Source organism: Charadrius vociferus, unplaced genomic scaffold (genome assembly GCF_000708025.1).
Source record: "Charadrius vociferus isolate BGI_N301 unplaced genomic scaffold, ASM70802v2 scaffold59, whole genome shotgun sequence".
NCBI classification, from domain to species: Eukaryota; Metazoa; Chordata; class Aves; order Charadriiformes; family Charadriidae; genus Charadrius; species Charadrius vociferus.
The window spans coordinates 2480429-2507216 of record NW_009661371.1 but is presented as its reverse complement, the minus strand read 5'-3'; the positions used below and the strand labels follow the sequence as shown (position 1 = coordinate 2507216).

The following is a 26788-nucleotide window of genomic DNA, read 5'->3' as shown; positions in this document are numbered from 1 at the left end:
TGCACCCGAATTAAAGGTACTTTATCCATGAGGCGGTTACCGGGTATAACGGTTAGCGTCCCGTATCACACTGTCTTCTTTGGTTTAGAGGTTGCGTTTCAGACTCGGCACTCTTTTTCCCACATCCCCCTCATTTTGTGTGGTTCCCGGTTCCTTCAGAACTCACAAAGGAAATAACACTTAAAAGCTGCAGCTGCACGACCCAAAACAACTGCAAAGCCCAAGCATTTCTGCAAAATCAGGCCGACCAGAGCGTATTCAGTCCCTCAGCGTGGGAAACCATTGCACAGATGTCCCCTACACCCTCATCGCTCTGGGGCAGGCTCAGCAAGATACCCGGTGCCTCTCACAAAGCTGAATATTGCACTCTCCTGGTCGGTACCCGTCACTGCAGCCCTCCCGTCGCGGGGGGCGGCGCTTGGGAGAAGCGTGTCCCGCATGGGCACCTCTCTCTTCCCTCCCCCCTCGGGCCCCGCGCTCCCGCAGCGCCCCCGGGACTCGAACCCCCGACCCCCGGCCTGCAGCGAGGGTTCTGGTAAGCCCCGCCCCCGCCTCCAGACCACGCCCCTCTCTTTATGTAACCCGCCCCTCGCGGTGCGTCACTTCCGGTGCGTTGCGGAGCAGGCGCCGGAAGTGCCTCCATAGCGTTCCGCCGAGAGCCGTGGCGGTGGGAGTTCGCCGGCGCCATGGTGGAGGTGAGGGGCGGGGAAGGGTGAGGGGTGGTGTCGGCCGGCGGCCGCTGTGCCCCTCGAGCCCTGCCTGCCTCGCCGTTGGGGTGCCCCGGGCGAGACTGGAGAGCGCTGCCGGGGCAGCGGGGCGGATTGGGCCCGTGGGCCGGGCGGGGGAGGGGAAGGGAAGGGAAGGAAAGGAAAGGGGGTCTACCGCACCCCGCGCCGCTCCCGTCACCCTCACTTCCCCCTTGGTACGAAAGCGCCGCGGTGGGGACAGACCGTGGAGGTCCGTGCGCCTTCCCAGCCCCTGCCCAGTCCACCCCGGCGGACAGCGAGGTGCCAGCAGGGAGCGGTAGGGGTGTTTCTCGCCGGTTATGAGGGCTGTGGCCTCAGCCTGGCCGGGGCCGTGGTGCGGGGCCGTGAGCCGTGTGCGTCTGGGGCAGAAGCAAGCAGCAGGCGGCAGTTTTGGTTTGCCAGGCTTAACGCCGGGTGCGGAATTGGTGCTGGGGGGGGTGTGCTGTGATGGCCAGCCTCCAGTGACTTAGTGGCTTTGTCAGCTAGTCAAGAAAACGGTAGCTGTTTTGGCTTGGAAATAAAGCTGGGGAGAAAGCCACCTGTTTTATAGGCTGTGGAATAGTGGAGTGAATATCGTGCACTTCTAAAAGCAAGTGTTGTTGTCAGGAGCATGGAAGAAAATGCAAAGACTGCTGCTTCACGTAACACTACTAGCTTTTTTTTTGCGGAGTGGTGTCTCTGTCAAAAAATGTTTGTAGATGCTTCTTCCCTATTGGGGAGGCATTGCGTTATCTGCTACTTCTGTGGTGGTTTTGACAGCTGCTGTTGTTGAATAGTAATTAGCTACTGTAATTCTTATTTCTTTTTCCAGTTGTATGAAATTCCTAACCTAATTCCAAGTGCTGGGTTTGGTTGTTTTGTTTTTTTTTTTACTTGATACCTGGGTTTGCAGGAGCTTAAAGAGACAGAGCGAACACTTTGTGTAGGTGCTACTGAGTTTGGAGGGTAACAGCCACTGCAGAATGGATTCATGAGTGGACAGCTTCCAGGACAGGAAAGCAGAACCCACAGAACCTACAAAGAGCTTAACAGGGAAAGCATCTATGTAATGAGTCTTGGAGACTGGGCAGCTGAGTGATGTCCAATGCCAAAAGTTATTAATGTAGCTTCCAGTTTGTTGTCGTTGTTTGTATGACATACAGAACAAATACAGGCATGCAGAGAGTTTGGTTTTATACGTAAGCAAGCAGGCCGAGATCTCTAACGAATTTTTTGTCTGTTTGGAGGAAAATATTAATAAACTGAATCATGCTGGTCATAAGCAAATATTTTATGTAAGTTAATGGCTTTTTAATGCTGCTTGTTAGTTCCTGAATGACATTTTGAGTATGTACACAGAAACTGATGATTCCCCCTGTTCTTTTTATGGTGGTAGTGAAATAAAATTTACAGGAATGTTTTCAGAATAGGTTACTTGATTGCCTACGTATGCAAACAGAACTAGAAAGCACGAGGGAAAAAGCTTGCATGCTCATGGATTTGTCATGGTAGAAGCCAGTGCAGAAAGTTGGATTAAAGTTTTTGGCTTGCTTTTCAAAATCTGGGCAGTTTCCAAGAAAATGAGTGTTATTTTGAATAGATACTGAATTAAAACAGTTAACAGACAAACTTAACTTTTTTTTTAGTTTCCAAGAGTGGTGTTTTCTGTGAACTAAATAGTGCTGTATTGTCTAACAGTACTGAAGTGTGAAATTGCTACTCAGTTCAATTTATGTTTGCATTTTCAATTTTTCATTTAATTATATCCAAATGTATTTAAATATTCTTTTTTTATTTTATTTTAGGAAGTGCAAAAGCATTCTGTGCACACACTTGTGTTCAGATCTTTGAAGAGAACCCATGATATGTTTGTAGCTGATAATGCCAAGCCTATTCCATTAGATGAAGAAAGGTAAGCACTGCAATTAGTGAATAACTGGTATGCCTCAAAACTTTAGATTATATTAGCGATTGCTTCATCCAGGTCAGAAGTTCAGACATTTCTGTACAGTTAAGAGTGTAGTCTTGAGGGAGGAAAGAACATTAGAATTGTAAAGCAATTTGTATAAACCTTCTCTAAAGTATTTCAAAACCGAATAACAGTTCCGAACTCGAGGTTTAATCAGGATTATGGTTTACTCTTCCAACAGTCACAAAGTAAAGATGGCAGTCAAGCTGCGTACAGAGTACGGCTCAGTGTTACATATGCCTACTCTCAAAGAAAACTTGAGAGAGAAAGGAGGCCCAAACACCGGGGATCCTTATGGACACAAACAGTATTCTGGAAATCAAGGTTAGTTTGCTCCTAGTGCTATATCTGTCTTTTCTTTTGTGACAGCCTCGCTGATGTAAAATCTGAAGAATGCAGTCTAATGTTAATCCATTGGAGGTAGAGACAGAAATCAAAATACCATTTTTCTTATTGTTTGCTATTTTTCTTGCTAGGGTCTGCAAGAAGTGATTCAGAACAAGGAGGAAGTTTGTTTTAACAAAAGAATAGTATAGTCCTGTGAAATTTTTACAGTAACTCATTAGTAAAATGAGTAATTTTTTATGGTAACGCTACTGTGTGCTGTTCTTAAGTGCTAGAAACAGAAAGATCAGTAATGTATTTCTTCTTTTTACAAGTTCGTGATGGTCAAGGACATGCTTTTTTGTTTTTTTCTTTATTTTGTTTCATAGATTTTTTTCAGGTGTGCAGCTATTAAAACAGGGAAATCTTTATTTTAAATCTGTGGTGGTTTTTTTTTTTCCCAACCTATGTTTGGTTATGTATAAAATGTGTATGTAGTAGGTAGATCCCATACAGAAACTTCTGCCAAATGCTGCCTTACTTTAGGTGATTTATTTTTTCAAGGTACTTTATTTGGAAGTATTCTGAGAATAAAAGATATTGAGAGATAATGAAAAATATTTTAAGGAGAATTTTTCTGTCCTGATACCACGCACAGTGAGTTGTGACTAGCTTAGGTTTCAGACACCCATGCTATTTGTGTACTTGAATCCTTTTCCATGATATCTATTTCAAAAGGCATCTTTGGCAGTATGACAGCTTTTCTCTTGAGGGAGAGTCCTTCTTAATAACAAGTGGCATCAGTATTTTAAAAATGTTATTTGAGTCTTGAATTTTTGAAAACCGAGTTGACCAGAACAAAAGAAATTAATGAAAATAAGAAATGTCTAAGTGTAGTATATTAGAAGTGATTGCTGGTTCCTTCTGCTGTGTGTGACCTGCTCCTGTTTGAGTGCATCATTTGGAGTGCAGTATAAAATTTAATTATTAATATGAAATTTTGTTGCTCTTTAGGACAAGAACTTGAGTATTTGATAACCGGTACACATCCATACCCACCTGGGCCTGGTAAGTAAAATTCTGTGAGTGTTTGCCTAGGATTTTTGCCTTCCTGTCAGAAGTAGGCGTCCTCCATCCTAGCAGGAGCAGGCTTCCCATTGCTTTGAATTTATAGCCCTTATTAGTGGGAATTGCCATTTCTTCATCAATACTTTCATAGTATTGATGCAGAAGGTTTTGTGGCTGATAAATGTTCTGGGATAGGAGGTAGGAGGATTTAGTAGGTACACAGATGCAGTGTCTTCTCACTAAGCCTCAGTGGATGTGAGTTTGCTGTGAGATGGTCATTCATTTCTATGAGATTTCACCTCCTGTGGTAACATCATCAAAAAACATTCTAGGAATCCCCTCTCTGATATTGTGGTCCTCTTTCTCTTGGAGAGGTTGCCAAGACCCACAGATCCCTGGTGCCTCCACTGTTGTGGTGGAGCTGCTCTTAGAATTTTGTTGTGTACAAGGAGGGGGGTTCCAGCTAGAAGGACTTTGAATGACAAGAGGGAATATATCCTGCTTTTCCTTACTAGAGCAGAAAGGTGTGGGTATCACCACCTTGCTCTGAGAAAGAGACATTGGGGTCTAATGATTTTAGTTTCATTTGGTTTTGTCTGTGCTTGGAAGGGTTATGTTTCTGTGTTATGACATTGGCCATTGCTAAATGTTACTGTCATCAGTCCTGCTCTCTCCCTGTAGCAGCTTAGTTTTAGCTGTTGATCTTTCACTGTTAGTGCTTAAGTTTATTACAGTATGGTGGGAAATGTGTTGTGGCTTGATTTGCAAGTTAACAAATGTGAGTGTTCAATGGACCCTCAGTCATTAAAAAAACGTGCATAGTTGACTGTAACTGTCGGGACAAGACTTGCTCCCAGACGTTTCTTCAAGTTCAGTGTTGTTTTAATAGAATCAGATAAGTCATGGTTAAAAATGAAATTTCTTTCTTTGTTGTTTCTTGTTTTAACCTGGATATCTCGCCCAAATATTGGCTTTGTTAACTGCCAAACTTTGGTTAGGGAAAGAAAAACAGAAGATGGAGTGGAATAGATTCACCAGTCTGCACCAGAACTACACTTTGCAAAGTTTTTAGATTTTAAAAAAAGTGATCTGCTCTTCTTAGGGAGATGTTACAAATTGTAAGTTGTAGTCTGAAGTTCTTATTTCAGTAGGACTAAGCCTTTTGTAGTTCTGGCATCACTGTATGATACTGACCACCACATAGGGATGGCATAATAAACTGCACTAAAGGACCTAAGTTAGCAAATACTTCTCAAGAACGTGTTTTTTTTCTGTGATATTTGTATTTCCATAGTAGTTGAAGCTGGATGAAAAGATGGATGCTTCTCCTAGGTAGGCTTTTTTTTTCCAATTAAAAAAATCATATAGCTTTCTACTCTAGAAATTGTGTACCTACGTATGTAGTAGAATGAAGAGGGAAAGAATTTCGGCCAAAATAAAAATTTTAGTAGATTTGACTTGCATGTGAAAAATAATATTGTTGAATGATGGGATTTAATATTACAGGGGTGTGACAAGCCCTGGTTTGCAGCTGTATGTGCTTGTGTAATATTCTCGTCTGAATTTTCTTTTTAACAGAGTTGTCTTTGCTTTTGCTGTGTTATTTTTTTCAAGGTGTGGCTCTGACAGCAGATACTAAGGTCCAGAGGATGCCTAGTGAATCTGCAGCACAGTCCTTAGCCGTAGCACTTCCTGCTTCTCAGTCCAGGTACTGCTGTGTTACTTCATAAACGCTTTTGTTATCTGTGGGAATTTCAAGGCAAAACACAGCAGGCAGAATAAGAACTACTTTGAGTATTTTGAATGCTATAATTTATAAAATGTTTAAAGAATTTACTTTTATTGCAGCCAGGCATCGTTTTTCTGTATGTTTTTTTTTTTTTCTTGGATGGCATAAGATGCAATGGGCAGAAGTTGGAATGAGGGAAATCCTGTTTAGATACGAGAAAAGTGAGGCTTTTTTTTGTGGGTGTCTTACCTTGAGGTGATCAGGCACTGGAAGAGGTTGTCCAGAGAGGTTGTGGAGTCTCCGTCCTTGGAGATGTACAGCACTTGACTGGATGCAGCCCTCTGATACCTTATCACTTCGTGAAAGACAAAGTTGATTCCAATCCACCTACCATTTTCATTCAACCTAGGATGGATGCAAACCGGACAGCTGCTGGTGTGGGTGATATTTACAGGCATGCTGGAATATCCGAGCGTTCGCAGCCTCCTGGAATGTCCGTGGTGAGTTTGTTGCGCATCTGATGTGAGAACTATATAGTGTTCACCAGATTGCTTCTGGATTTGTTTGTGTTGTGTGGACATCTGCTGACTGACTAAATTTAATCAATGTTGAGATGTCAGAAGGAGAAGGCTTTAGATTTTACACAAAGAGGTAAGTTATAAAGCATAAGAGTAACTTTCCTTTTAACTTACAGGCTATGGTGGAAGCCGGTGGAAACAAAAATACTGCGTTAATGGCAAAGAAGGCTCCAACCATGCCCAAACCTCAGTGGCATCCACCTTGGAAACTGTACAGGGTAAGTATAACATGAACATGCATATAAAAGTAAATGAGTATTTTATGTTCTATAAAGACTTCAAAGCATAATTTCTCTTCTCATTCACAAAAATGAAATCAAATGAAAAGTGGTCACAACTGAGATATATATGTGCATTCTGTCCTTAAAGAACAAAGAGATTAGATTACAAGCATTTTTCTGGTTAGTAAATTATTTTGTGAGCATTATTAATTTTACCCTTTTGTTTACATAGGTTTAGCTGTATTACAAATTCATTAGAGTTTGTTTTTTCTAGTCAGATTCTTTGGTAGAGGAACTCAAAGACAAGGTGCAAAATTTGAAACTAGTAACATGTTAAAAAAATAGTCTAGCAATGCTAATGTAACGAAATTGTCTCTGGAAACACTTAAAGGCAGTTGGTGTCTGAGTCAGACAGACTTTTACTTGCTATGAAAATGGGGAAAAAAGCTGGCGCAATCACAAATCGCTGTAGTTTAGACTGCTTGACTTTTAGTCTTCTTTTTGGATTAGTCTGATTTGCCTTTTAATTTTCTTAGGGAGTAAAAATAGCCATTGCCTCAAAATCTGTCATCTTTAAACGTTTTGGTGATGAGTATGGCAGGGTAGCTGAGTTGAAAGGAAAATCTCAAAGCTTATGTATTGGTTCAGATCTTTTTAACTTTCAGGTGCATCTGTTTGAACGTGTTTTTTGTTTTTTTTTCTAAGCGACTGATTCTTACTATGAAACTCAAGCAATTTCGTATTTTCTCTGAGAAAGGGTGAATATTTTAGGAATGTTAGGCTTTCCTGATATTTAAAAATCTCATGCTCAAGTATCAGAATTGTATTCGTTTAGCACTGTTCATCTAAATATAGCACCATAGGTAGGCGTTTAGATCTTCAGAAGAGTCCTGAATGCTGTATTAGTTGTAAATCTTAAAGCTAATCTCAAAGTAATTTTTTTAAAAACACTTGAGCTCAAAGGAATATGTAGGTTTTCTGAATACAGCAGTGTTAGAATGTGCTCTATATAAAATTTAAGGCAAATGCAATTTGACAAAAAGGCACCAAAATAAACCGGTGAGGGATTTGAAGGTAGACAAATAAAAAATGCCTACTTGTTAGGAGCACTTTCTTTTGAGAGAGAGTGTTAATACAATTCAAGTCACTGTACTAATTCTGCATGTTAACAGTTTTAGTGGAGGTTTGCTGTCAAAATGCTTGCTCAGTGGGATAAAAGCTTGTTCAAGCAACTCAGAAGCATAGCTGGAACACCAAATGTCAGTTTTGTTTTGTCTGTTGCTTAAGGTCTGCATTTTAACTGGTCTTCCTAAGCTTGGTTTGAAGTCATTTGTGAAACATGGGGATTTAGAATAGGTCAGACGAATTATTTCTTATATTTCTCCCCTGGAAATGCTCATTTCTATTCCTAGACTATGAAGAATTCAGACAACTATCTCAAGTGTATGTGGCTGTGGTCTCATCTGGTCAGAAGCATCCACTTTAGTTTTCCAAAATATTTCTGCCTTAATTCAGCCCAAGAACTTTTGTTTTGTTTTACATCTTTTGAAATGAGCTGTATGACAGTACGTGAAATATGACATCCAGTGAAACCAAATGTATGTTTTGATTTTAGCTGTCTGACTTCAGAGAAATTAGAGAAACAAAGGCTGCTGTAAGCAAGCCGTGTGTTGATAGAGCTTGTGAGATCTGTGCTCCAGTGTTTTGTTACCAGAAACTTTCTGACGTACTCATATTATCCCTTATTTGGGGAGGTAGTGGTGTGCTTTGAGAGTTAGCTATTATATGGTAATGTGATTTAATAGCCAAGATCTTATATAATTGTTCTTTAACTGTTATTGTATAAGCACGATACAGTGGCATGAGGAACTTGTGCTTAAGTAAAGTCTTTCTCTGCAAAGCCTCAAGTGTTGAGCCACAGTGTTATGGTCTCTCAAAGGATTTGGAAAAGTTGCTTATAGGAGCAGGGTCTTTCTGTAGTGCAAGTTCACCAACTCTGGTGTATGATGGTGAATTTCCAGTAGTCTATTCATTTAACTAAAGTAGAAATCAAGCTCTCTTCAGATCTAATTTAATGTTTTTGGGGAGCAAGCATTTCTTGGGGAATACTAACGAAATCCAGTGTTGGAGAATAAAAATTATATTGACAGATGTATGTGTATTATTTCTGATTTAGAAACATTTTTGTTTTTTCTGAAGGTTATCAGTGGTCACCTGGGCTGGGTGAGATGCATTGCAGTAGAACCAGGAAATCAGTGGTTTGTTACTGGCTCTGCCGACAGAACTATAAAGGTAAGAGGTTAGAAGAAATCACTGACAAAGTTTGCTGGGGGTGGTTTTTTGGTGTCTTATTTTAAAAAAGACTTCAGCCCTTGGAAACAGTTTCTTGGTTACTGCTTGCAAATAATGACATGCAGAATATTTTTTTTTTTCTTACCTTGTCGTAAAGGATTTGTGGAGTATTGCTACTTCTTGAGACTTCATTTATTCCATGTTAGTAGTTGGAGAGCAAACCTTTATGATATTTATAATTTTCAATTTAAAATGCAGCACGATCAGTTACATCTGGGACGTTTACCCAGACTACCAATGTGTAGCTTTTACCTGTTTACCTCAAAATACCTAATTTTGATGCAGATTTGGGACCTTGCTAGTGGCAAATTGAAATTGTCTTTGACGGGACACATCAGTACTGTACGAGGGGTGATAGTAAGTGCAAGAAGTCCATACCTCTTTTCTTGTGGAGAAGACAAACAAGTGAAGTGCTGGGATCTTGAATACAATAAGGTAAGCTGTAGTTTCTTTAATTGGAGTAACTTGATGGTGACAAATATAAAAATCGAAGCATTTAGAATAGTCTTTCAAATATCCGATTAGCGTGTGTGCATTTATTTTTTTTTTTATTCATCTAGGTTATCAGACACTACCATGGTCATCTAAGCGCTGTCTATGGTTTAGACTTGCATCCAACAATAGATGTACTGGTGACATGTAGCAGAGATTCAACAGCACGTGTAAGTATAGCATTGTTAACATTTTCACATCTTGATATGTCAGTGTGTTTCAGTAGCTTCTGTTTGTAAAAGTGAATGCTTACCAAAAGTTAACATGAATCAAGATGAAAATACCAAGATTTATGTTAACGTTGTCTTCTGTTGTTCATAAAACCTGAAGCTTGGATACACAAAAATGCAGTGTCACTTCAGGAGAATGTTTTCTTTCTTAATTTGGTAGGTAGACTACATAGTACATATAACATTGCTTTGTTGTATTTAGAAGATAGTATGGTTTTGTGGTGACTTTGTTATCTTTATGCCTAGAAATTTAGTGGCAGGCTCCCTGCTCCCCTTGAAATTTGCCCGCTGAGCCAGTTGTGTCATTAGTTGTTGGATGAGAAAACCCCAACCTAAATACCATTGTTAAATCTGTAGAACTATGGCAAGGAATTAATGTAATCAATAACAGTGCCTAACGTACATTGAATATACACCTGTTATTGACCTCCGTGACTTCTTTACTGTGAAATCCTAGATTTGGGATGTGAGGACGAAAGCCAGCGTGCACACGCTGTCAGGACACACGAATGCAGTAGCGACAGTGAAATGCCAAGCTGCAGAACCACAAATTATTACAGGTATAATGGGTGTGGTTTCACAAGTTATATGATTGTAAAATGTAATTGTGAATGTGTCTGCTTAGTAATTGTGAGGTTCATAATGTTATCTTTGTTAATTTATTCAATTTCTCTTACTAGTTTTCTGTTGAAAATGTGCCATGCAATGGTTATTTCATACTATTAATGGTACGTTTAAGCAAATATAACTACGCATTGTTTGAATGTTTTTCTGCACTTCCTTTGTTTCTGGTGTGTACACTTTTTGTTGTAATATGTATTGAGACTTGCATTTTCTGCTTTCTGACTATATGCATCTTTGTTTCCTGACTATTGCAACCCAGCATCTTATCTGAGGTGGTATTAGTATCACATTTTTGTAACAAACATTAATAATATTTTTCTCTTTCGCATATAAAGTTTTGACTGACTTATCAAAGTAATAGTGATGATAGAATCAACATGATGGTTTCTACGATTTTTTATTTTCTTTTCATTGCAGGCAGTCATGATACTACCATACGGCTGTGGGATTTAGTGGCAGGAAAAACTCGTGTTACTTTAACAAATCACAAGAAATCTGTAAGAGCAGTAGTGCTACATCCGAGACAGTAAGTTTTCCTCATTCTTTAACACTTTCACAGTTCATAACATTTGATGTTGACAGAAAGCCAGTGTGAGCAACGATTTGAATGGTAGGGCATAATAATGTGAAAAACTAATGAGCTTAAAATGCTGTGAAAATGTACATGTCAGTTCTAAAATATCTTTGCTATACTGATTGTGCTCCCCAAGTATTGGCACTAGTGTACATTAGCAATCGTGAGAATGTCTTACGTCGGACAATTTCTTATGTATGTCCCTTGGATTACAGTTGTTGGGGAAACCAGTGACACTGGGCTTGCAAGGCTAGTAATAAATGTGTAACTGAATGATTGTTAGCAGAAAGTGAAGTGGTTTTGTAAAATGGCACGTGTGGGAATAATGCTAAATGAGACAGTGATTATTACAAAATGTTTTTTTGAATATGTGGTTCACTGCACAAGACACTTTAACTGACCTTGAAAAGAAGCTTCTTGTAAGTAATTAATCTTTGAAGCAGGTGGTGTTGAAAGTACTCTGAATTTAGATACTATATTTTGATGCATCAGTTGCCTCTTCAGATAAATCCCCATTAAAACAATGGAGAAAAGAAATTCACATAGAACTGCAATACTTCTGTACCTTCAATATTTTAAGGTGAAATTCTGTCAGTGCAGAAATTCAGATTCTTTGATATGAATCAGTTCTGATCCAACCTATGTCTGAAAGAAAACTATAAAAATCTCACGCTATGCTTGTTAGCTATAGCAGAGAAAAACCCTAGTTTTACTTATATTCTGCCAAAAAAAAGTCTGGTTTCCGATTCATCAGTCTTTGAAAAAAGACTTGAAGTGTTGTTTATGAAGCAGTAGCAACTGTCAGCTTAGTATTTTTTTTATATTACAGTATTTCTATATTTTTTAATATTCCAGTGTTTTTTCCTTATAATCTATTTTGTTCTTGATGAATCTATTAAATAGAAGCAGGTCACTTAGACTTTGTGGCAACTGAAAGTATTGATACAGGATTTTGTATGTCTTATCCAAATAACCTCGTTAACTGCTTCGACATGTTAAAATGAGGGAATTGATTATTTTAGGGTAACTCAGTAAAACAAATTGTCTTTCACAGTTCACTTTTTTGCAGTGCTTTATACTTGGTCATGTAGTTTTAGAGGACTGGCCAATACTGGGGGTTTTGTTTCGTTTTTTTTCCTGATACCTTTGCTGATGTTGCCCTTATACCTGAAAATTTGCCAGAATAACAACTGACTTAATGTGCCTTTTTAATGTTTGTTTGCATATCGAGATCCTATATGGCATAGGATTTAAAAAGTTTAGGTGGTCTGTGGAATAGAAAGGAAGCAGAGAGGTAACTCATGACCTCATAAAATTGCTTCATTTTATGCAAAGTAAAAATGTCAGGAAAGCAGTTTCAGTATTAAGTAACTTTGCAACTAGCATTTAACGGTAGTTTCGCTGAAGGATGTCTGCTATCCCTACAGCTGTTTTGAACTTTAATACACTGTGCTTATTTTCTTGCAGTTACACATTTGCATCTGGTTCTCCAGATAATATTAAACAGTGGAAATTCCCAGATGGAAATTTCATTCAGAACCTCTCTGGTCACAATGCTATTATCAACACGCTGGCTGTAAATTCCGATGGTGTTCTGGTCTCAGGAGGTAAAATGAGAAATACACGTTCAGATTTCCCTTCTCTGCTCCGCTACGTATGCATGGCTGGAGGTCCTTAGACAAAGATGCTCGCTGAGCTCTCCTTTATCGGGGCCTATAAGCCTGGTACAGCATACAGCTTCTTTTTGTAGTGAGTAGGGCTACAGTAGGGCGATTTTCTTGGGTGTTACTGAGCTGCACGCATAAAAATGTATTTGAAAGGACTTTTAATCTACAGCAGGGAAGAGGTTTCCTCTTCTCGGTTGACTGCTGCTGCAAGGCTCCAGAGTCCATCCTCTATGATCTCCTGAGTCTGAATCATTAGTGTCCCCTCAGGAGTGGTGTGGAAATTGGAAGCTGCCTGGGAGACATCTGGCTCTTTGTTGGCTGCTCTCTGTTAGTAACATGTTGATGCGGTGAGAATGGATAGAGGATATAGAAGCATCTTGCAAAGCTTGCTGTACTGTTTACATGTGAACACTTCCCTGGGGACTTTTTTATGCAGTACAAATGCATTGGTTCTGTTGTCTTGAAGCTTCTTGCACACATTTTCTGATTTTTGTATTGTTCAAAAGATTGACAGCTAGTCTCCAAATTTTATTTGGTTCTGTGAATCAAAACCATGTTTACTCAGTAATGTTATATGTTCAGGTGTTCTGAAATTAAGAAACTAGCCACTTGGCTCCAGTGGGAAGATTTTGTGTGTATTTTGACACATCGATTTAATTCTTTCACTCAAAAGCTTCAAGAATTTAATAATCAGCTGATAAGTATTGTTAGTGGTCTGTGAGCTACTAGTTGTAGCTGAGTCTGGGAACTACTCGTTTGTGTTCATGTATCTGCGTTGTGGGGGTAGGAGGAGAATCCTGAATGCTTTCTCTATCTGATACTGAATAATTTCATGTAAGAACATTTATCTCATATAGCAGGTAGCATTTTTCTAGATATTAGTTACCCAAGCACTGTAATAAAAATATTTTGGTGGAAGTATGTGTTATTGAAATCTTAGTCTGTACAGGATCTGAACCTGGATCTTCTAACAGGCAACCAAATGTGATAATCAGAAAATTGTCCCATTTTTACACGGTCAAAAAGAGGGTCCTACCCTTTTGATAGAAAAAAAGGGGGTTAGGTTTATTTGTTTTTTTTAAATACTGGTGGGTCTAAACCTAACAGGCCATAATAATATTAATGAACCAGGACTGTAATATGCTGATTTAAATCAACATAATTTAAGGCAGAAAGTTTTTGGGTCAAACAAACCACTTAAAGACCTAATTAGTTTTTTAAACGTGGAAGCTGTCGGAAATACTGTCACTTTTTGTAAAACTGGACCCTATATGAAATGTAATGGCATAAGCCAGCTACAAGCACTCACAACTTCACTGAAACATACAGAAATATTGTTATGCACATTTGACTGCTGGTGCATTCATAGTGAGAACAAGAACTTTACAAAATACTGGACTGGGCTCATTTTCATTCTGTAGTATTTTGAAGACTGTTCTAGAATATCTCTGTAGGACATTTTTGTGTTAGTATTAATTGAGGCTTTGGAAGAAGTTGTTCCTTCTCTACCTAAAAAAAAAAAATAATCATTTTAGTAACCTTATTTGTGAGTTTTTTTAAAAATTTAAGTTTGGATGTTGATTCCCACGTACCCCTTTACGTCCTCATGCTATCTACAACAACTTCAAAGAAGTTAAAGCTGAATTAAAATAAGTTGAGGTTACCTTAGAGTATTTTACTGTAGAAGCACCCTTCTTGAAACATCTGGATTTCTTGTTTAGCTGGCAGCTGTGGAGGAATTTTTAGTAGATCTGTTTTGATTAGATAATGCTTTGGGAGGGGATTGTTTTTTGTAACTGAAAAATTGCTTTGAGAGCATCCTTCTGAATATAGGGTTCAGACTGCTGTGAATACCCTGTAGCTGATGCCAGTAGCAGTAATACTGGCAGTGGTTTAAACAGTATTTGAAATGGAATCTCTGCAAACATTAAGCCTAGGTACCATTACAGACTCCTTAATGTCTGTCATCTGTTTGAGAGGATGATACCTCTGTTCAGTTTTAGTGGAGATACTGAACAGGGAGCTTCAGAATGCCAGTCCTTACTTTGCTTCCAAAGTGACTTACTACAATTGCTTTGTGATGTAGTATATTGTCTCTGGGTTATCTGATGCAAAACTAAACGCAATTCTGAGGAAGCTTCCATCAGTCAGCCTTCCTTAACTAAGAAGGAAACCAGTAGGAAATGGGAAACCCTGTAGGGTGTACTGACCTATTCTACCTGCGTGTTGCAGCTGATGTATTCCTGATGTATTTAGTTGTTCATGATACAGTTTTTAGAAAAACAATACAAATTAACCGGTTAAAATACTAAATATGTTTGTCTGTTTGTTTTAGCTGATAATGGTACTATGCATCTTTGGGACTGGAGAACTGGATACAATTTCCAGAGAGTACATGCCGCTGTACAGCCAGGCTCTTTGGACAGTGAATCAGGAATATTTGCTTGTGTTTTTGACCAGTCAGAAAGCAGATTGCTAACTGCTGAAGCTGATAAAACCATAAAAGTGTACAAAGAAGATGATACTGCGGTAGGTCGAAGTGTCTTTTTAACATGTTTTCATTGAATCTACAGATTTCAAATGTTATGTATATCAATAAGGGAGGTGCACAGTCCATTTTATTAACATTTGAAAGCAATGTGTATGTAATAATGTTAAGAGAACAGTAGTTAGTTTCTGCACTCCTAATCTCTTTCTGTATGCTATAGTACAAATAAGTCTTAGATCCGTTGACTTTGCTGCAAAAGTCCCTTATGATACAGTTTGGCGAAATCTTGATAAAATAATATACATTGCCCCAGTAGGGGGACTGTGTGTGGTTGTATTCATTAAAACATGGGGATTAGCAAAAAGATTAAATCTGGAAGACTTATTGTACTACTTAATATGATCTAGATTAGTTATTTGCCATGACAATTTTTAGAATTCAGAGTTAAATACCTTATTTTCAAGCCGTTGTTCTCAAATCTGAATCCATTTACTAATGGAGAAGACAATAGATTATTATATAGTTTATTGGAGTGCGTCTTCAATATAAAGAGTATAAGGATTTTTATTAAACCTTAGTATTTTTGCACTGAATTAGACTTGGAGCAACTCTTAGATATAAAGGAATAACAATGTTTTATCCATTTTGTAACTGGGCAAACTTTAGGCTCTGTGGCATCTGCCAGTACAGATGTAAATATCACTGGAAGGGCAGTCTCTGGAATTCATATTCCTGTGCTTTGATCACTACAGTCTTGTTTCTGAAATGCATTTGGCAACATGATTTTTGTCCTTGTTGCAAAAAAAAAAAAATAAAATATCCAGAACAGGTATTGTCATGTACTTCAGACAGTGGGGGTGATACAAAATTTCATTTGGCTAAATTAATTACATAGTAGACTAGGTAATGTGACATATGAAATCACATATATATATATACACTATGTGAGTAATATTTTAAACCCACCCTTAATTACAGGTGAATTTGAAGTTGAAAATTATCCTTATGAGATTTTTCTTTTTTCCCTTTAGACTGAAGAAACTCATCCTGTCAGCTGGAAACCAGAAATTATCAAGAGAAAACGATTTTAGTGCCGCAACATACTTATGCTGTGATTTTGTTTTGGCTTTCCTGAGAGCATTTAGTCACATTTTGTTCTGCCTAGAACAGCAGAGCAGGAAGTCAGCTAAGTCATTGCTATTTCAACATGTTTTATAATAAATTTTATTTCTCTTTTCTTTGTCTTTTTTTGGTGTGATCCCAGCAAACCAGTTGCAGCTGTTAAATTTCTCTTTGTGGAGCATGTATAGTTCATGAAAAGGATAGATGTGCAGGTGGTTCCTTTTTTATATGAATCTATTGAGTGTAAGTTTAAAAATATTTTGAGCCAGGTTTTCTGGAAGACCCTTGTTTGACTCCAGAAGTTAATTGCAAATTTATGCATAGAAGCCATCTACTGGAAATTTCTTGAGTGACACTTTTAGACTTTAGACCAGTATTGTTTACTGGACATATGTCAAGTGTATATGCTGTAATGGAACAGTATATATACTAAATTAGAGTAATAAAGTAATCAAGAAAGAAGCAGGACAATATAACAATAATGTCGTTTTCTTTATAAACACAGCCACTGAGCATTGCCAGTGCTGTGTTCGTGAATGTAATGGATCTTCAAAGTGTTTCTTTCCTTAGGAAAGCTTTCATATGCAACTACTCATCTTCTCTCAGTTCATTTCAGAGTCGACTTTCTATAGCAAGAACCGCTGTCAAATCACATGGTTCGCAGGGTTAGGACCAGTTGGCTTTCTTTGTAAATCCCCTGTTTGTTTTTTCCAGTTATCCAAAACATATATGACATTAGAATACAGCGAACTCTTAAAACTGAGCTCTAAGAGGAAAAGCTCTTAAGTCATTCCAGCCTTAATTCTACATGTTGCTGTCTCCCCATGGTCTTTTGAAGGAATTTACAATAAATAAAAAAATATTACTGAAAGATAGTTTGTACTCCTGAAGCAACAAATCTTTCATTGTGTTTACAAACAGTCGCATGACAAGCAGTAAACATGTAAGCCTCCTTGCTACAGCTTATCTGTGCTTTCTGCTGCTGTAAAAGACTTGCTCTTCACTGCGGGGAGAAAAGCGTTACATTATCAGGCCGTTCAGTTGTTGGCAACTTTGCTAGCAGTGTTAATAGCTGCAGTGGCAAGTTTCGTGCTGGGCAGATGGCTGAGAATTTTTCTGTGGGCACAGCATTGATAGTAAGCAGTTCCCAATAATTATTTCTAGTCTGTGCCAGTCTGACTTCTTTCAAATCTGGGATTTATGTTAGAGAAATGACAGTTGCTTGCAATGTAGCTTACAAAAAGCTAGTAAAACTAAGTGTTGTTTGTAATACGAGAATTTGTGTCTTGTCTTTTGTAATGTGCAGAAGATCTTCTGTTTATAATTTGAATGTTTGACAATGTTGTTTTAAGGAAGTCCACGCTGCATAAATAACTGAATTCTTGTTGATAGCTATTGTCTGAAGCATCTTCACAAAAAAGGGAGGGGGAGTATTTAGTATTTACAAGTTGGATTAAGCATCTTTTATTTGGATGATAATTTGATTTTTTCTACATCTTTATTACATCTATTTTCATTTTAACTAACATAACTGGGGAAAAAATACAGGTGGTGGCTTATGCATGTTTTATACCGTTGCTAATGCTTCATTCCAGAAGTCAATGAAGCATTGGTGTTACACAGGATTTTCTTGCTTACAGTGAAATCTTCTGTAGGAAACCAGAATGGAGAGGAATAACTTACCTGAAAAAGGGGGTGGGTTTTTGTTTGTTTTTTTTTTCTTGTTTGTGGTTGTGTTTTGTTTGGGTTTTTTATTAGAAGTGTCTATTTCTTCTGATAATTTGGAATCAGGAAGGGGAAATTAGAGGTTTTGGCTCACAGTTCTAGCGTGTCTTTTCTATACTGGCACTGCCTTTAAAAACTGCATTTATTCCACTGTTTATTGCTTTGAAGAGAGATTAGAAAAGTCTCCTGCAGAACCTGTGTTGCGTCCCTGCACTTCTGCAGGAAGCTGCTAGCATTGGGCAGTGCTTGCCAAGACATCCTTTTTGTGCCCCGAGTAAAGATTTGGTTTGCAAATTAAAGGCTACGTGCTGCTATTTGGAATAATACTTCTCCTTTTTGGTTCTATAATATGCTGTCTGTTCTAAGCGTGACTATTTTTTAAAAAAAATTGTATTCTTTAACATTTGATTTGCATGTTCGTTTCCTTCCCAGCAGTTTTTTTCTTCCACTTGACAGTCATGTGAATATCATCACAGATACTTCTATAAGTATTATTTATGACACATCAAGATTATCTGATTTCATTTAAGTGCATCTGTAGTGCAAAGTAAGCCTAGATAGCGAGTTGTGATACACATATATTGGATCGTGTAGGATACACAGTGACATTAGATTTGTCCATGTAAGCCATAAGGTGAAGCGAAAGAGGAGGATCTGGCCCATTGGATGTATTTTTCATGCTTCTGGAAAGTGTCGCACTGCAATGTCAGTTAAAGTAATCTTGAACGGGAGTCTAATTTCAGAAAATAATTACTGCCATTTATTTCGTAAAACTTGATGTTGTCTTCTGTATATGATCAAATCATACACATTTCTACCACAAACCTTGGGTTTTGTTTTGTACTGTACATAATTGCAAAGAAGTAAGAAAATGATTTTTGGTTGTAACGTAATTCAGGAAAGTTACTGGTAAAAGTGATAAATTTTGAGATCACTCTTTGCTGTGGACTGAAGCATACAATGTAAGCTATGCAGCTAGAATGCTGTCACTTGCTGGCAGCATGGAAGTTGTGCAGAACAGTATGTCTTTGGCAACTTAAAGGCTTACAGAAGTAAATCTTTAATAGCCAGTTTCTTTTTAGTCCTGTTATAAGAATTAAAAGTGCTATGCCTGATTTAAGTGACAGCAGTTTAGCCATCAATAAAACCTTCAGTACAATATGATTTCATGTCTTTTTTTTTTTCCGTATGGGGTTTTGTAGTAAGAAGAACTAAAAATAACTAAATATGTATTGAAAGTGAAAGTAATTCAGGATTAAAATTTGACTGTTTCCTATAGTCAGTAACAAATACTTTTGCAGATTGGCTGTAATAGAGAAAGTACTGATGGCTATTTTATGAAGAGCTTCCTGTCGGCATGAAGGGATTAGCAAAACATGCAGATTTGCTCATGAATTTTCTCTAATGTATTTAAAAAAAAAAAAAAACAAACAAAAAAACCCCAAACTCTGAAGTCATGTGATAGGATGTAATAAGGATAGTAATTGGGAGGGATAACTGGCAAAACATGGACTGAACACAGCTAGAGAGTGAAAAGTGGAATGATCGTGGGGAATTTCTGTTGTAATTGTGGTGAAGGGATGAGAGGTGGATTGTGTGTAAATTACCCATTTTCATTCAGTGTTGTGATAATGTGATTTTGGTGCAGGGAATTCTTTTTTTGTTGATGTGTGAAGGTAGTGAGGATTATGTGAGGAATGTGGATTTTAATGATAATTCTTACATATGTGATTCACGGAGGCAATGAGTAGAATGTATTGGGTTTATGTGGCAAGATTTTGGTAGCAGAGGGGCTACAGGGGTGGCCTCTGTGAGAAGCTGCTAGAAGCTTCCCCCATGTCTGACAGAGCCAATGCCAGCCAGCTCCAAGACGGACCCACCACTGGCCAAAGCTGAGCCCATCAGTGATGGTGGTAGCGCCTCTGTGAGGAAGGGGAAAAAAACCCCTACAGCGCAACAGCAGCTGGAGAGACGAGTGAGAATACATGAGAGGAACAGCTCTGCAGACACCAAGGTCAGTGAAGGAGGGGGAGGAGGTGCTCCAGGTGCCGGAGCAGAAATTCCCCTGCAGCCCCTGGTGAAGTCCATGGTGAGGCAGGCTGTCCCCCTGCAGCCCGTGGAGGATGATGGTGGAGCAGATATCCACCTGCAGCCCATGGAGGACCCCACAACAGAACAGGTGGATGCCTGAAGTACACTGTGACCTCGTGGGAAGCCCACAGTGGAGCAGGTTTGCTGGTAGGACTTGTGACCCTCTAGGGGACCCACGCTGGAGCAGTCTGTTCCCAAAGGACTGCACCTCATGAAAGGGAACCATGCTGGAGCAGTCTATGAAGAACTGCAGCCCGCAGGAAGGACTCATGTTGGAGAAGTTTGTGAAGGACTGTCTCCCGTGGGAGGGACCCCACACTGAAGCAGAGGAAGAGTGTGAGGAGTCTTCCCCCCAAGGAGGAAGGAGCAGCAGAGACAATGTGCGAAGAACTGACCACAACCTCCATTGCCCATCCCCCTGTGCCACTTGGGGGGGAGGAGGTAGAGAAATGGGGAGCGAAGTTGTGCCCGGGAAGATGGGAGGGGTGGGGGGAAGGTGTTTTAACATTTGGGTTTATTTCTCATTACCCTACTCTGTTTTGAATGGCAATAAACTAAATTAATTTCCCCAAGTTGAGTCTGTTTTGCCCATGATGGTAATTGCTGAGTGATCTCTTCCTCATCTCCACTCAGGAGCTTTTCGTTGTATTTTCTCTCCTCTGTCCTGCTGAGGAAGGGGAATGATAGAGCGGCTTGGTGGGCACCTGGCATCCAGTCAAAGTCAGTCCACCAGTGGTGTGGTTTTTTGTTTTGTGGTGGTTTTTTTTTTTCCTCAAGTGAGTTGGAAAAACCTATTGGTCTGGCACACCATGTATGTAAGTATCCACACAAGGTGCATTTTTATTTTTTTTTGTGCACAAGATGCATCATTCTTTTTTAGATGAGGCTTCAAAATCTTTATTAGTACACTGAAGAAAATGGTGAGGATTTGGAAATTGCTAGTAGGCCTGCAAATTTGTTCCATAAAATTTAAGAGTAGAGTGAGTAGCAGGACTTGAAACTAGCATAAATATTACTTTCTGTGGAACCTGTTCCAAAGCAGAATATACCATTACTAAATCACTTCATTCCTTTGAAAGCAAACGAGTCTTCTGCTGAAATGAGCTTGGAGGCTGCATGAAGAGAGAGGTGCTTTTTGACTCTGTTTCTGTCTGTAGGTCAAAAAGTTGGCAGACGGAATTAGAGATTGCACTGGTGGTCATTTAGGTAAAGCTTGGCACTTTCGGGGATTCCATCTCGTGCTTCTTTAGTGGCAGCAGCTAAGAACTGGTTTTCCGATTGTTACATCTTGAAGCCTTATGAATTCAGTTCTGTGCTTAGTAGGTCAGAAGCTGGCTGAAAACTGGCAAAAAAAAAAACCAAACCCAAAAAAAAACCCAACTGGCCATCCCTGTCTAAGGATGATCTTTCCAAAAATTTTGATGCACGGAGGGGAATCTGCATTTCTCATTTTGATTTTCAGTAACCTTCTGTAAGTAAGCTCTGGTTTCAGGGCCAGCAGAATGCAGTTGCTTCTGCAAATGCTTTTTCCTATGCTTCCTTTTTTTTGGGGGGGGGAGGGGGGGGAGATCGTCAGGAGTCATTTGGTATTGTAATTTCATCTCGGATGTGTCAGTAACTTGAAAAACATCATTCACAAATTTTCAGGTTGGAAATGACTTGAGAGATTTTCCAGCGTAACGGCCAAATCTAACGGCGAGAGAATTTTCTCCTTAAGTAGTATGTATTCTACCGATTGCTGTAAAGCAGCAGTCGTGTATTTTTAAAGCTGTATGAAAAACTTTAGGGTTTGCTTTAAATGGGAACTATGGAGTTTCTAGATGCGGGCTGGTTGTCTGTTGTTTTTTTGTTTGGTTGTTTTTGTTTGGGTTTTTTTTTTTTCCAAAATGTTCACTTGAAAATCTTTTTAAAGATTTTGACTTGAGGCACTTGCAGGATCAACCCTTTGGTGTTACTCTTTTCCCATGGCTGCTTGCACTGAAACTCTGTAGTATCAGCTTTGTAACGTTTAGTTGTGAACCTTTAAGTCAGTAACATGTTCATTCCCTTCAGGTGCATGTTATCACCAGGCTTTTGTTAACCTTTTTTTTAGGGTTTTTGTTTTGAATATAATGAGTACACAAGCCCCAAATGTGTTTAATTGGGGCACTTGCCTGCAAACGGGACCTCAGGAGTACAAAACAAGAATTGAGCTAAATGCTTGCCTCTAGGTAAGGAAGACTGCAATCACTGACAAGAAAACTACAGTTGAAAATAAGAAATCTTAAGTTTGCACAGACTTTGGAAAACTGTATCGTGCTGGGTTTTTTCTTTCCTCAGCCACCTCACCCCCCTGTACGCTGGTGTTTGAGAAGTGCAGGTAATGTGTGTGAAACACTTGTTTCTGCCAACATGTTTTGCAACTGTTCTGCTTTATTTTTAGGGAGATCACGTGTCTTTGCAAGACACCTCACCTTTACTCTTTCTGTTCCGGTAACAACTCTTGGGCTTTTGGGTGCTGCAAATGTCTTTTTTTTTTTTTTTTTTTCTTTTTTTTTTATTTTTGCTCCTCACCTGATGCATTGCCAAGGGGAGGACCAAAGGATTAAGCCCTCCAGAGTGGGGGTGAGCCAATGCAGCATCAGTATGAATTATGAATACCAAGGGCTACGCCTAGAGAGGAGAGAGACTTCCTAGAGACCAGATAAGAAAGAGCTGTAATTAACTGAAATCTCTTAGGGAGGTGAAAAGGACAGTAGAAAAACTAAGATTAGAAGAGACCAGAGCTATGACATGTGAAAGGAAATATTTGAAAACATGCTACACTTACCTGGCAGGCTGCGGGAGAGGAGATATTTCTGGGGGAGAGGAGATATTTCTGGATTAGATGAATGCTGAATGGGTATGAAGGAAGGAATGGGAGAGAACAGTGCGCTAATGTGGGGGCAGTCAATAGTGGAAATGAAAACGTGGGGCATCCTCATGCAAATTCTTTTGACAGCAACCTATAAATGCATTTCTGAGGAGTGCTGGTATTCTATGTATCTCCCTATTCTGGTATTCTTGTGCTCTGAAGTATAACTGGAGATACTTTAGTAAATTCTTTGGCACATGAAGAATTGCAGAACAGTGCAGAGTGAGGAGTCAGGAGGTTTTGCTGTTGCAGTGGGATTTTTACTGGAGGAAGCACTTGCAAGTACCAGGCTTAAGAGTAAAGTGTGAAGAGTGAAGCCAAAATCTGTGTTGTGGATGGCTTCAGAAGATAGTGAGGCTGATTTTACAATTGATTGAACATAAGGATTACCTTACAGCCCTGAGTTTGCTTCTTTCTGACAGGCGAATGGTGAGCTGTGCAATAAGGCATGAGTTTACAGCCGCGGAGTCTCCCGCTGACAGGATGCATTGCTGTTGGGAGACTATCACGTGATAAATAAGGGTGTAGCTTGTGCAATCAGAAAAACTTCTGTGCCACATCCAACAGCATTATTTTTTTTTTCTTCCTCTAGGAAAAGACACCACGAATCTTAACATGACTTAACTATTTCCAAGTAAATCCCCTTGACAAGCAAGCTTCCTGCATTGACAACTAGAGATCTGCTCTCAATAAAGCAGCAATATAGAGTATGAATAGAAAAATTCCATACAAAAATTTGAACATGGCTTCAGCTGCCAGATGAGTCAAATTTAATGTCCTGTAAGTATATTAATTCTTTCCTGCTCATTCAGTTTCTTTTCTTCCCATGCAACATGGTAACGAACATGCTTCTTTCAAAGAAAGCTTGGCAATGCAAACCTACCGGAATCGATCAGTTCTGTTAATGATTTTTGTTCTATTTTGGAATTGCAAATCCCAGTGAATGAGTTTTATTATTCCATGTTGCTCTAAATCAATATTTAAAGGGAAATTCGAAAGTAACTAGAGAGTCAGACTCATCATGGTAGCTAAATGTAATTATAGATAAAAATGCTTGCTGCTAATTAAAACAAATGCAGTAAAATACAGTCTATTTCTCTTCCTGGGCAAATCCATTGTTTTAATTTGTAAGTGAGGTTGTAAATGTCCTTTAATTACCTAAGGGAAAAGAAAACTGCTTCCGGTGTTATCCAGTTTCTTAGTGGTGTTGGTACACGTGGTTGCCAGGTCGATGAGGCAGTTTTTCTCCAGCCATTAAAATAGGATGACTGTGCTTAAAATGGCACAGTGTGTTTCAGACTTTCACACCCTGAAGAAAATGTCCACACGCTTTCCAGTAACATAGCCCTGTGGTCTATGGCAGTGCATTTTTTAAAGTAGTGTTCTCTCACACAGATTTCAGTTTCTCCTTGATTTTTTAATTTTTTAAATTTTTTTAGGCAACTGTAGCCTTTAATGAGGAAAACACTACTAAGGAGTTGGAAGTATCTCTAGCCTGTATCTCCAGCCTGATTAATTATTGCGTGGTAACACCTTTCTTTTCTTCCTTTCCTGCAAACTTGTCCTGGCCTTCTTCCATCAACAGCATCCCCATGGAGCCTGTGAGATCCTCAGCTGTTCTGGAGAGCTTCACGGTGTCCAGGCGTAGTGAGCAGTGCTATGGATTGCTCTTCCAGGTCCCCCCGTGACTGCCTCGCTGCATCAAACGCCGCGACTGAACTATGCGGTGGGAGCATTTTGTGGTGGGAAGCTGTTCTTGGAGACGGGAAAATACTGACTGGATAAAATCTTCTTTTCTCTCCTGATAGGCAACCCGATGTTGACAGATGACTGCTCTCCCTGCATCCTCCCAGTTCTTCTCACCCCACTTGATTTTTCTTGAGTGATCCTTCTAGTGATACAGCACACTGTGTATAAAACACTCTGGTCGTTGCTAGCAACGCCCCACGCTGGTTTTAATAACAAAAACTGACAATTTTCACATTCTTGGCAGAATAAAGGCAAGTGGTAAAGCCTAAGACTGAATGAGAGACACACCAAGGAAACCTAAACCAAAGTCAGAAAGATATTCAACCCAGTCATGCCTGTGGGCTTTCTCTCTTTAACCTCCTGTTCTGCTGAGCATCATGCTTGGTAACAGTTTGTTAGCTTCGGCTTACTCTAGGGTGAGTTGAGACTGGTCTGACAAATGCTTTGTATTGGTGAAGCTGAGCAGGGAAAGATGTGGAGGAATGCCAGAATCTATCTGCTAGTGCAAGGCTGTCCTCCTTGTGATGGGGAAAATGTATAGTTTCTCTCTGAGTGTTTCACATCGTGCTCTTTACTGTTCTTAATTTCTTAATTAAGTTGTTGCTTATAAAGAGTTGCCATAAAGAGTTGCTATGAATAGTGTAGCAAAGAGATCTAGTATTGCAGGTAATACGGGTCTTAAAATTGTGGACAGAGCTTCTAACCTGTCTTAAAATTGTGTCATTGGGAATATTCCAGGACATGTAAGGCTTACAATAGTATGGTATCTCATGCTATTAAAAAATCACAGGCAAAAAGCCGCTCTCTGTAATGGTCACAATGAGGAAATGGGAGAACTTTCTGCTCATCAGAATATTGCATCTCCACCCATGTCTTTAAAAAAAAAAAAAAAAAAGGTCTAAATGGTGATGTTCTCTTCAAAGAGAAAACAGAAGGAGTGGTGGGGTGGGTGGGTGTGTAGAAGAATGAATATCCAGAGCATAAATGTCCATGTGCTGTTCTGTAAAGGTGTGTCTTACATCCTGTTTGTACTGAGGCAGTTCATTTGAAACGACTGTGACGATAACTAATAGCTATGGAGAGAGGCAAATTGGATGGGGGGAAAAAAAAAACCAACTGGTGATCATCTGTGGGAGATACCTTATAATTAATCACCAGGAGCCAGCGCATTTTAAAACTATGCAGCTGTTGTCATTCATACCTGAGGGCAATACTGTGTTTTCACACTGTCCTAGTTTTAGGACATGTCAGTTGACAGATTTTTTTAACATGGTGCGTTTCTCTGGTGTAGACAGGGCTGAAGTAATATGTGGTGGAATTTAGAAATCTTCCCGTATGGACAACATTCTTTGCCAAGAACAGGAAACCTCATACTCTTCCATCTTCTTTCTCCTATGGTTTTTGTTCAAAGGTTTTCCTGCACATTCTCACATGCAGTTCATGTAAAGTCACTCTTCTCCCTCAGTAGAAGAGGAACAAAATTAGCATTAAGTAAGAGAGGGTAAAAATGATGTTCCCTGAGACTTTACCTGGGAAAGATTAAAAATTATTAGCAGATATAAAGTAGATAGACTCAGATAAGCCCCTTGCAAAAATGCATTTGATGTCTCGGCTCTCAGATTTCCTTAGGCTGCTGTAATTTCCCCCTGCGCCAAGCCTGATTAGGATGCTGGTGCAGCAGAGTGAAATTCTGCTTTCCTCCCTCCTGGGCATGCCGTGTCCTCTCCCATCCTCAGCCTTCCCCTTCCAGGGGGGTGGGAGATAGTGGGCAGAAGCCCAGCCATGACCATCTCCTCCCAACCCAGAGCTTTGCCCCTTCCTCCACTTGTGCCCAAAGACTATTTGTGTCCTGTTCATTCATGAGCAGAATAAAAGGGTAACCTGTTGTTTCCCTGGTGAGTGTATTGCAATGAAAGGAGGAGTGGTTTTCTTTTTTTAATTTGGAGTGAGAAGAAGATCACCTGCTGGAAACACTGGAGCTGTGCTTATAGGGTCGTATCTCCTAAAATTCACTGTGGAGTTCCCAGAAATGTGAACTTTAAAAGTGCCCTGCTGACTGTTGCTCCTGTCTGAAAGCATCACAACAATAAAAATAATGTTTGTGATCTATCATTTGCCACACCGAGTGTGGAGTTGGCATTTTCATATGCTTTCTTCCAAGGAGTTT

General features: G+C 39.4%; 1 protein-coding gene across 2 annotated transcripts; it reads left to right on the top strand.

Moving 5' to 3' along the window:
- Positions 1–669: 669 nt before the first annotated feature.
- On the top strand, positions 670–16631 carry PLRG1 (pleiotropic regulator 1). Of its 2 annotated transcripts, none has more exons than XM_009893697.1 (15): positions 670–695; positions 2531–2637; positions 2876–3018; positions 4033–4086; positions 5701–5794; positions 6225–6315; positions 6510–6611; positions 8814–8906; positions 9252–9401; positions 9527–9628; positions 10146–10248; positions 10730–10838; positions 12354–12493; positions 14889–15082; positions 16073–16631. In XM_009893697.1, the coding sequence occupies exons 1-15, from the start codon at positions 687–689 to the stop codon at positions 16130–16132; spliced, it is 1551 nt and encodes a 516-aa protein (XP_009891999.1). In that variant the 5' UTR covers positions 670–686; the 3' UTR covers positions 16133–16631. The 2 variants fall into 2 exon arrangements, with proteins under 2 accessions (XP_009891999.1, XP_009892000.1); XM_009893698.1 differs by having other exon boundaries at positions 687–695; positions 4033–4059.
- Positions 16632–26788: the final 10157 nt, after the last annotated feature.

Coding starts and splice junctions, on each gene's coding strand:
- PLRG1 (XM_009893697.1), top strand. Junction 2,638..2,875: donor ATTCCATTAGATGAAGAAAG/GTAAGCACTGCA, acceptor CTCTTCCAACAG/TCACAAAGTAAAGATGGCAG. Junction 9,629..10,145: donor GCAGAGATTCAACAGCACGT/GTAAGTATAGCA, acceptor GTGAAATCCTAG/ATTTGGGATGTGAGGACGAA.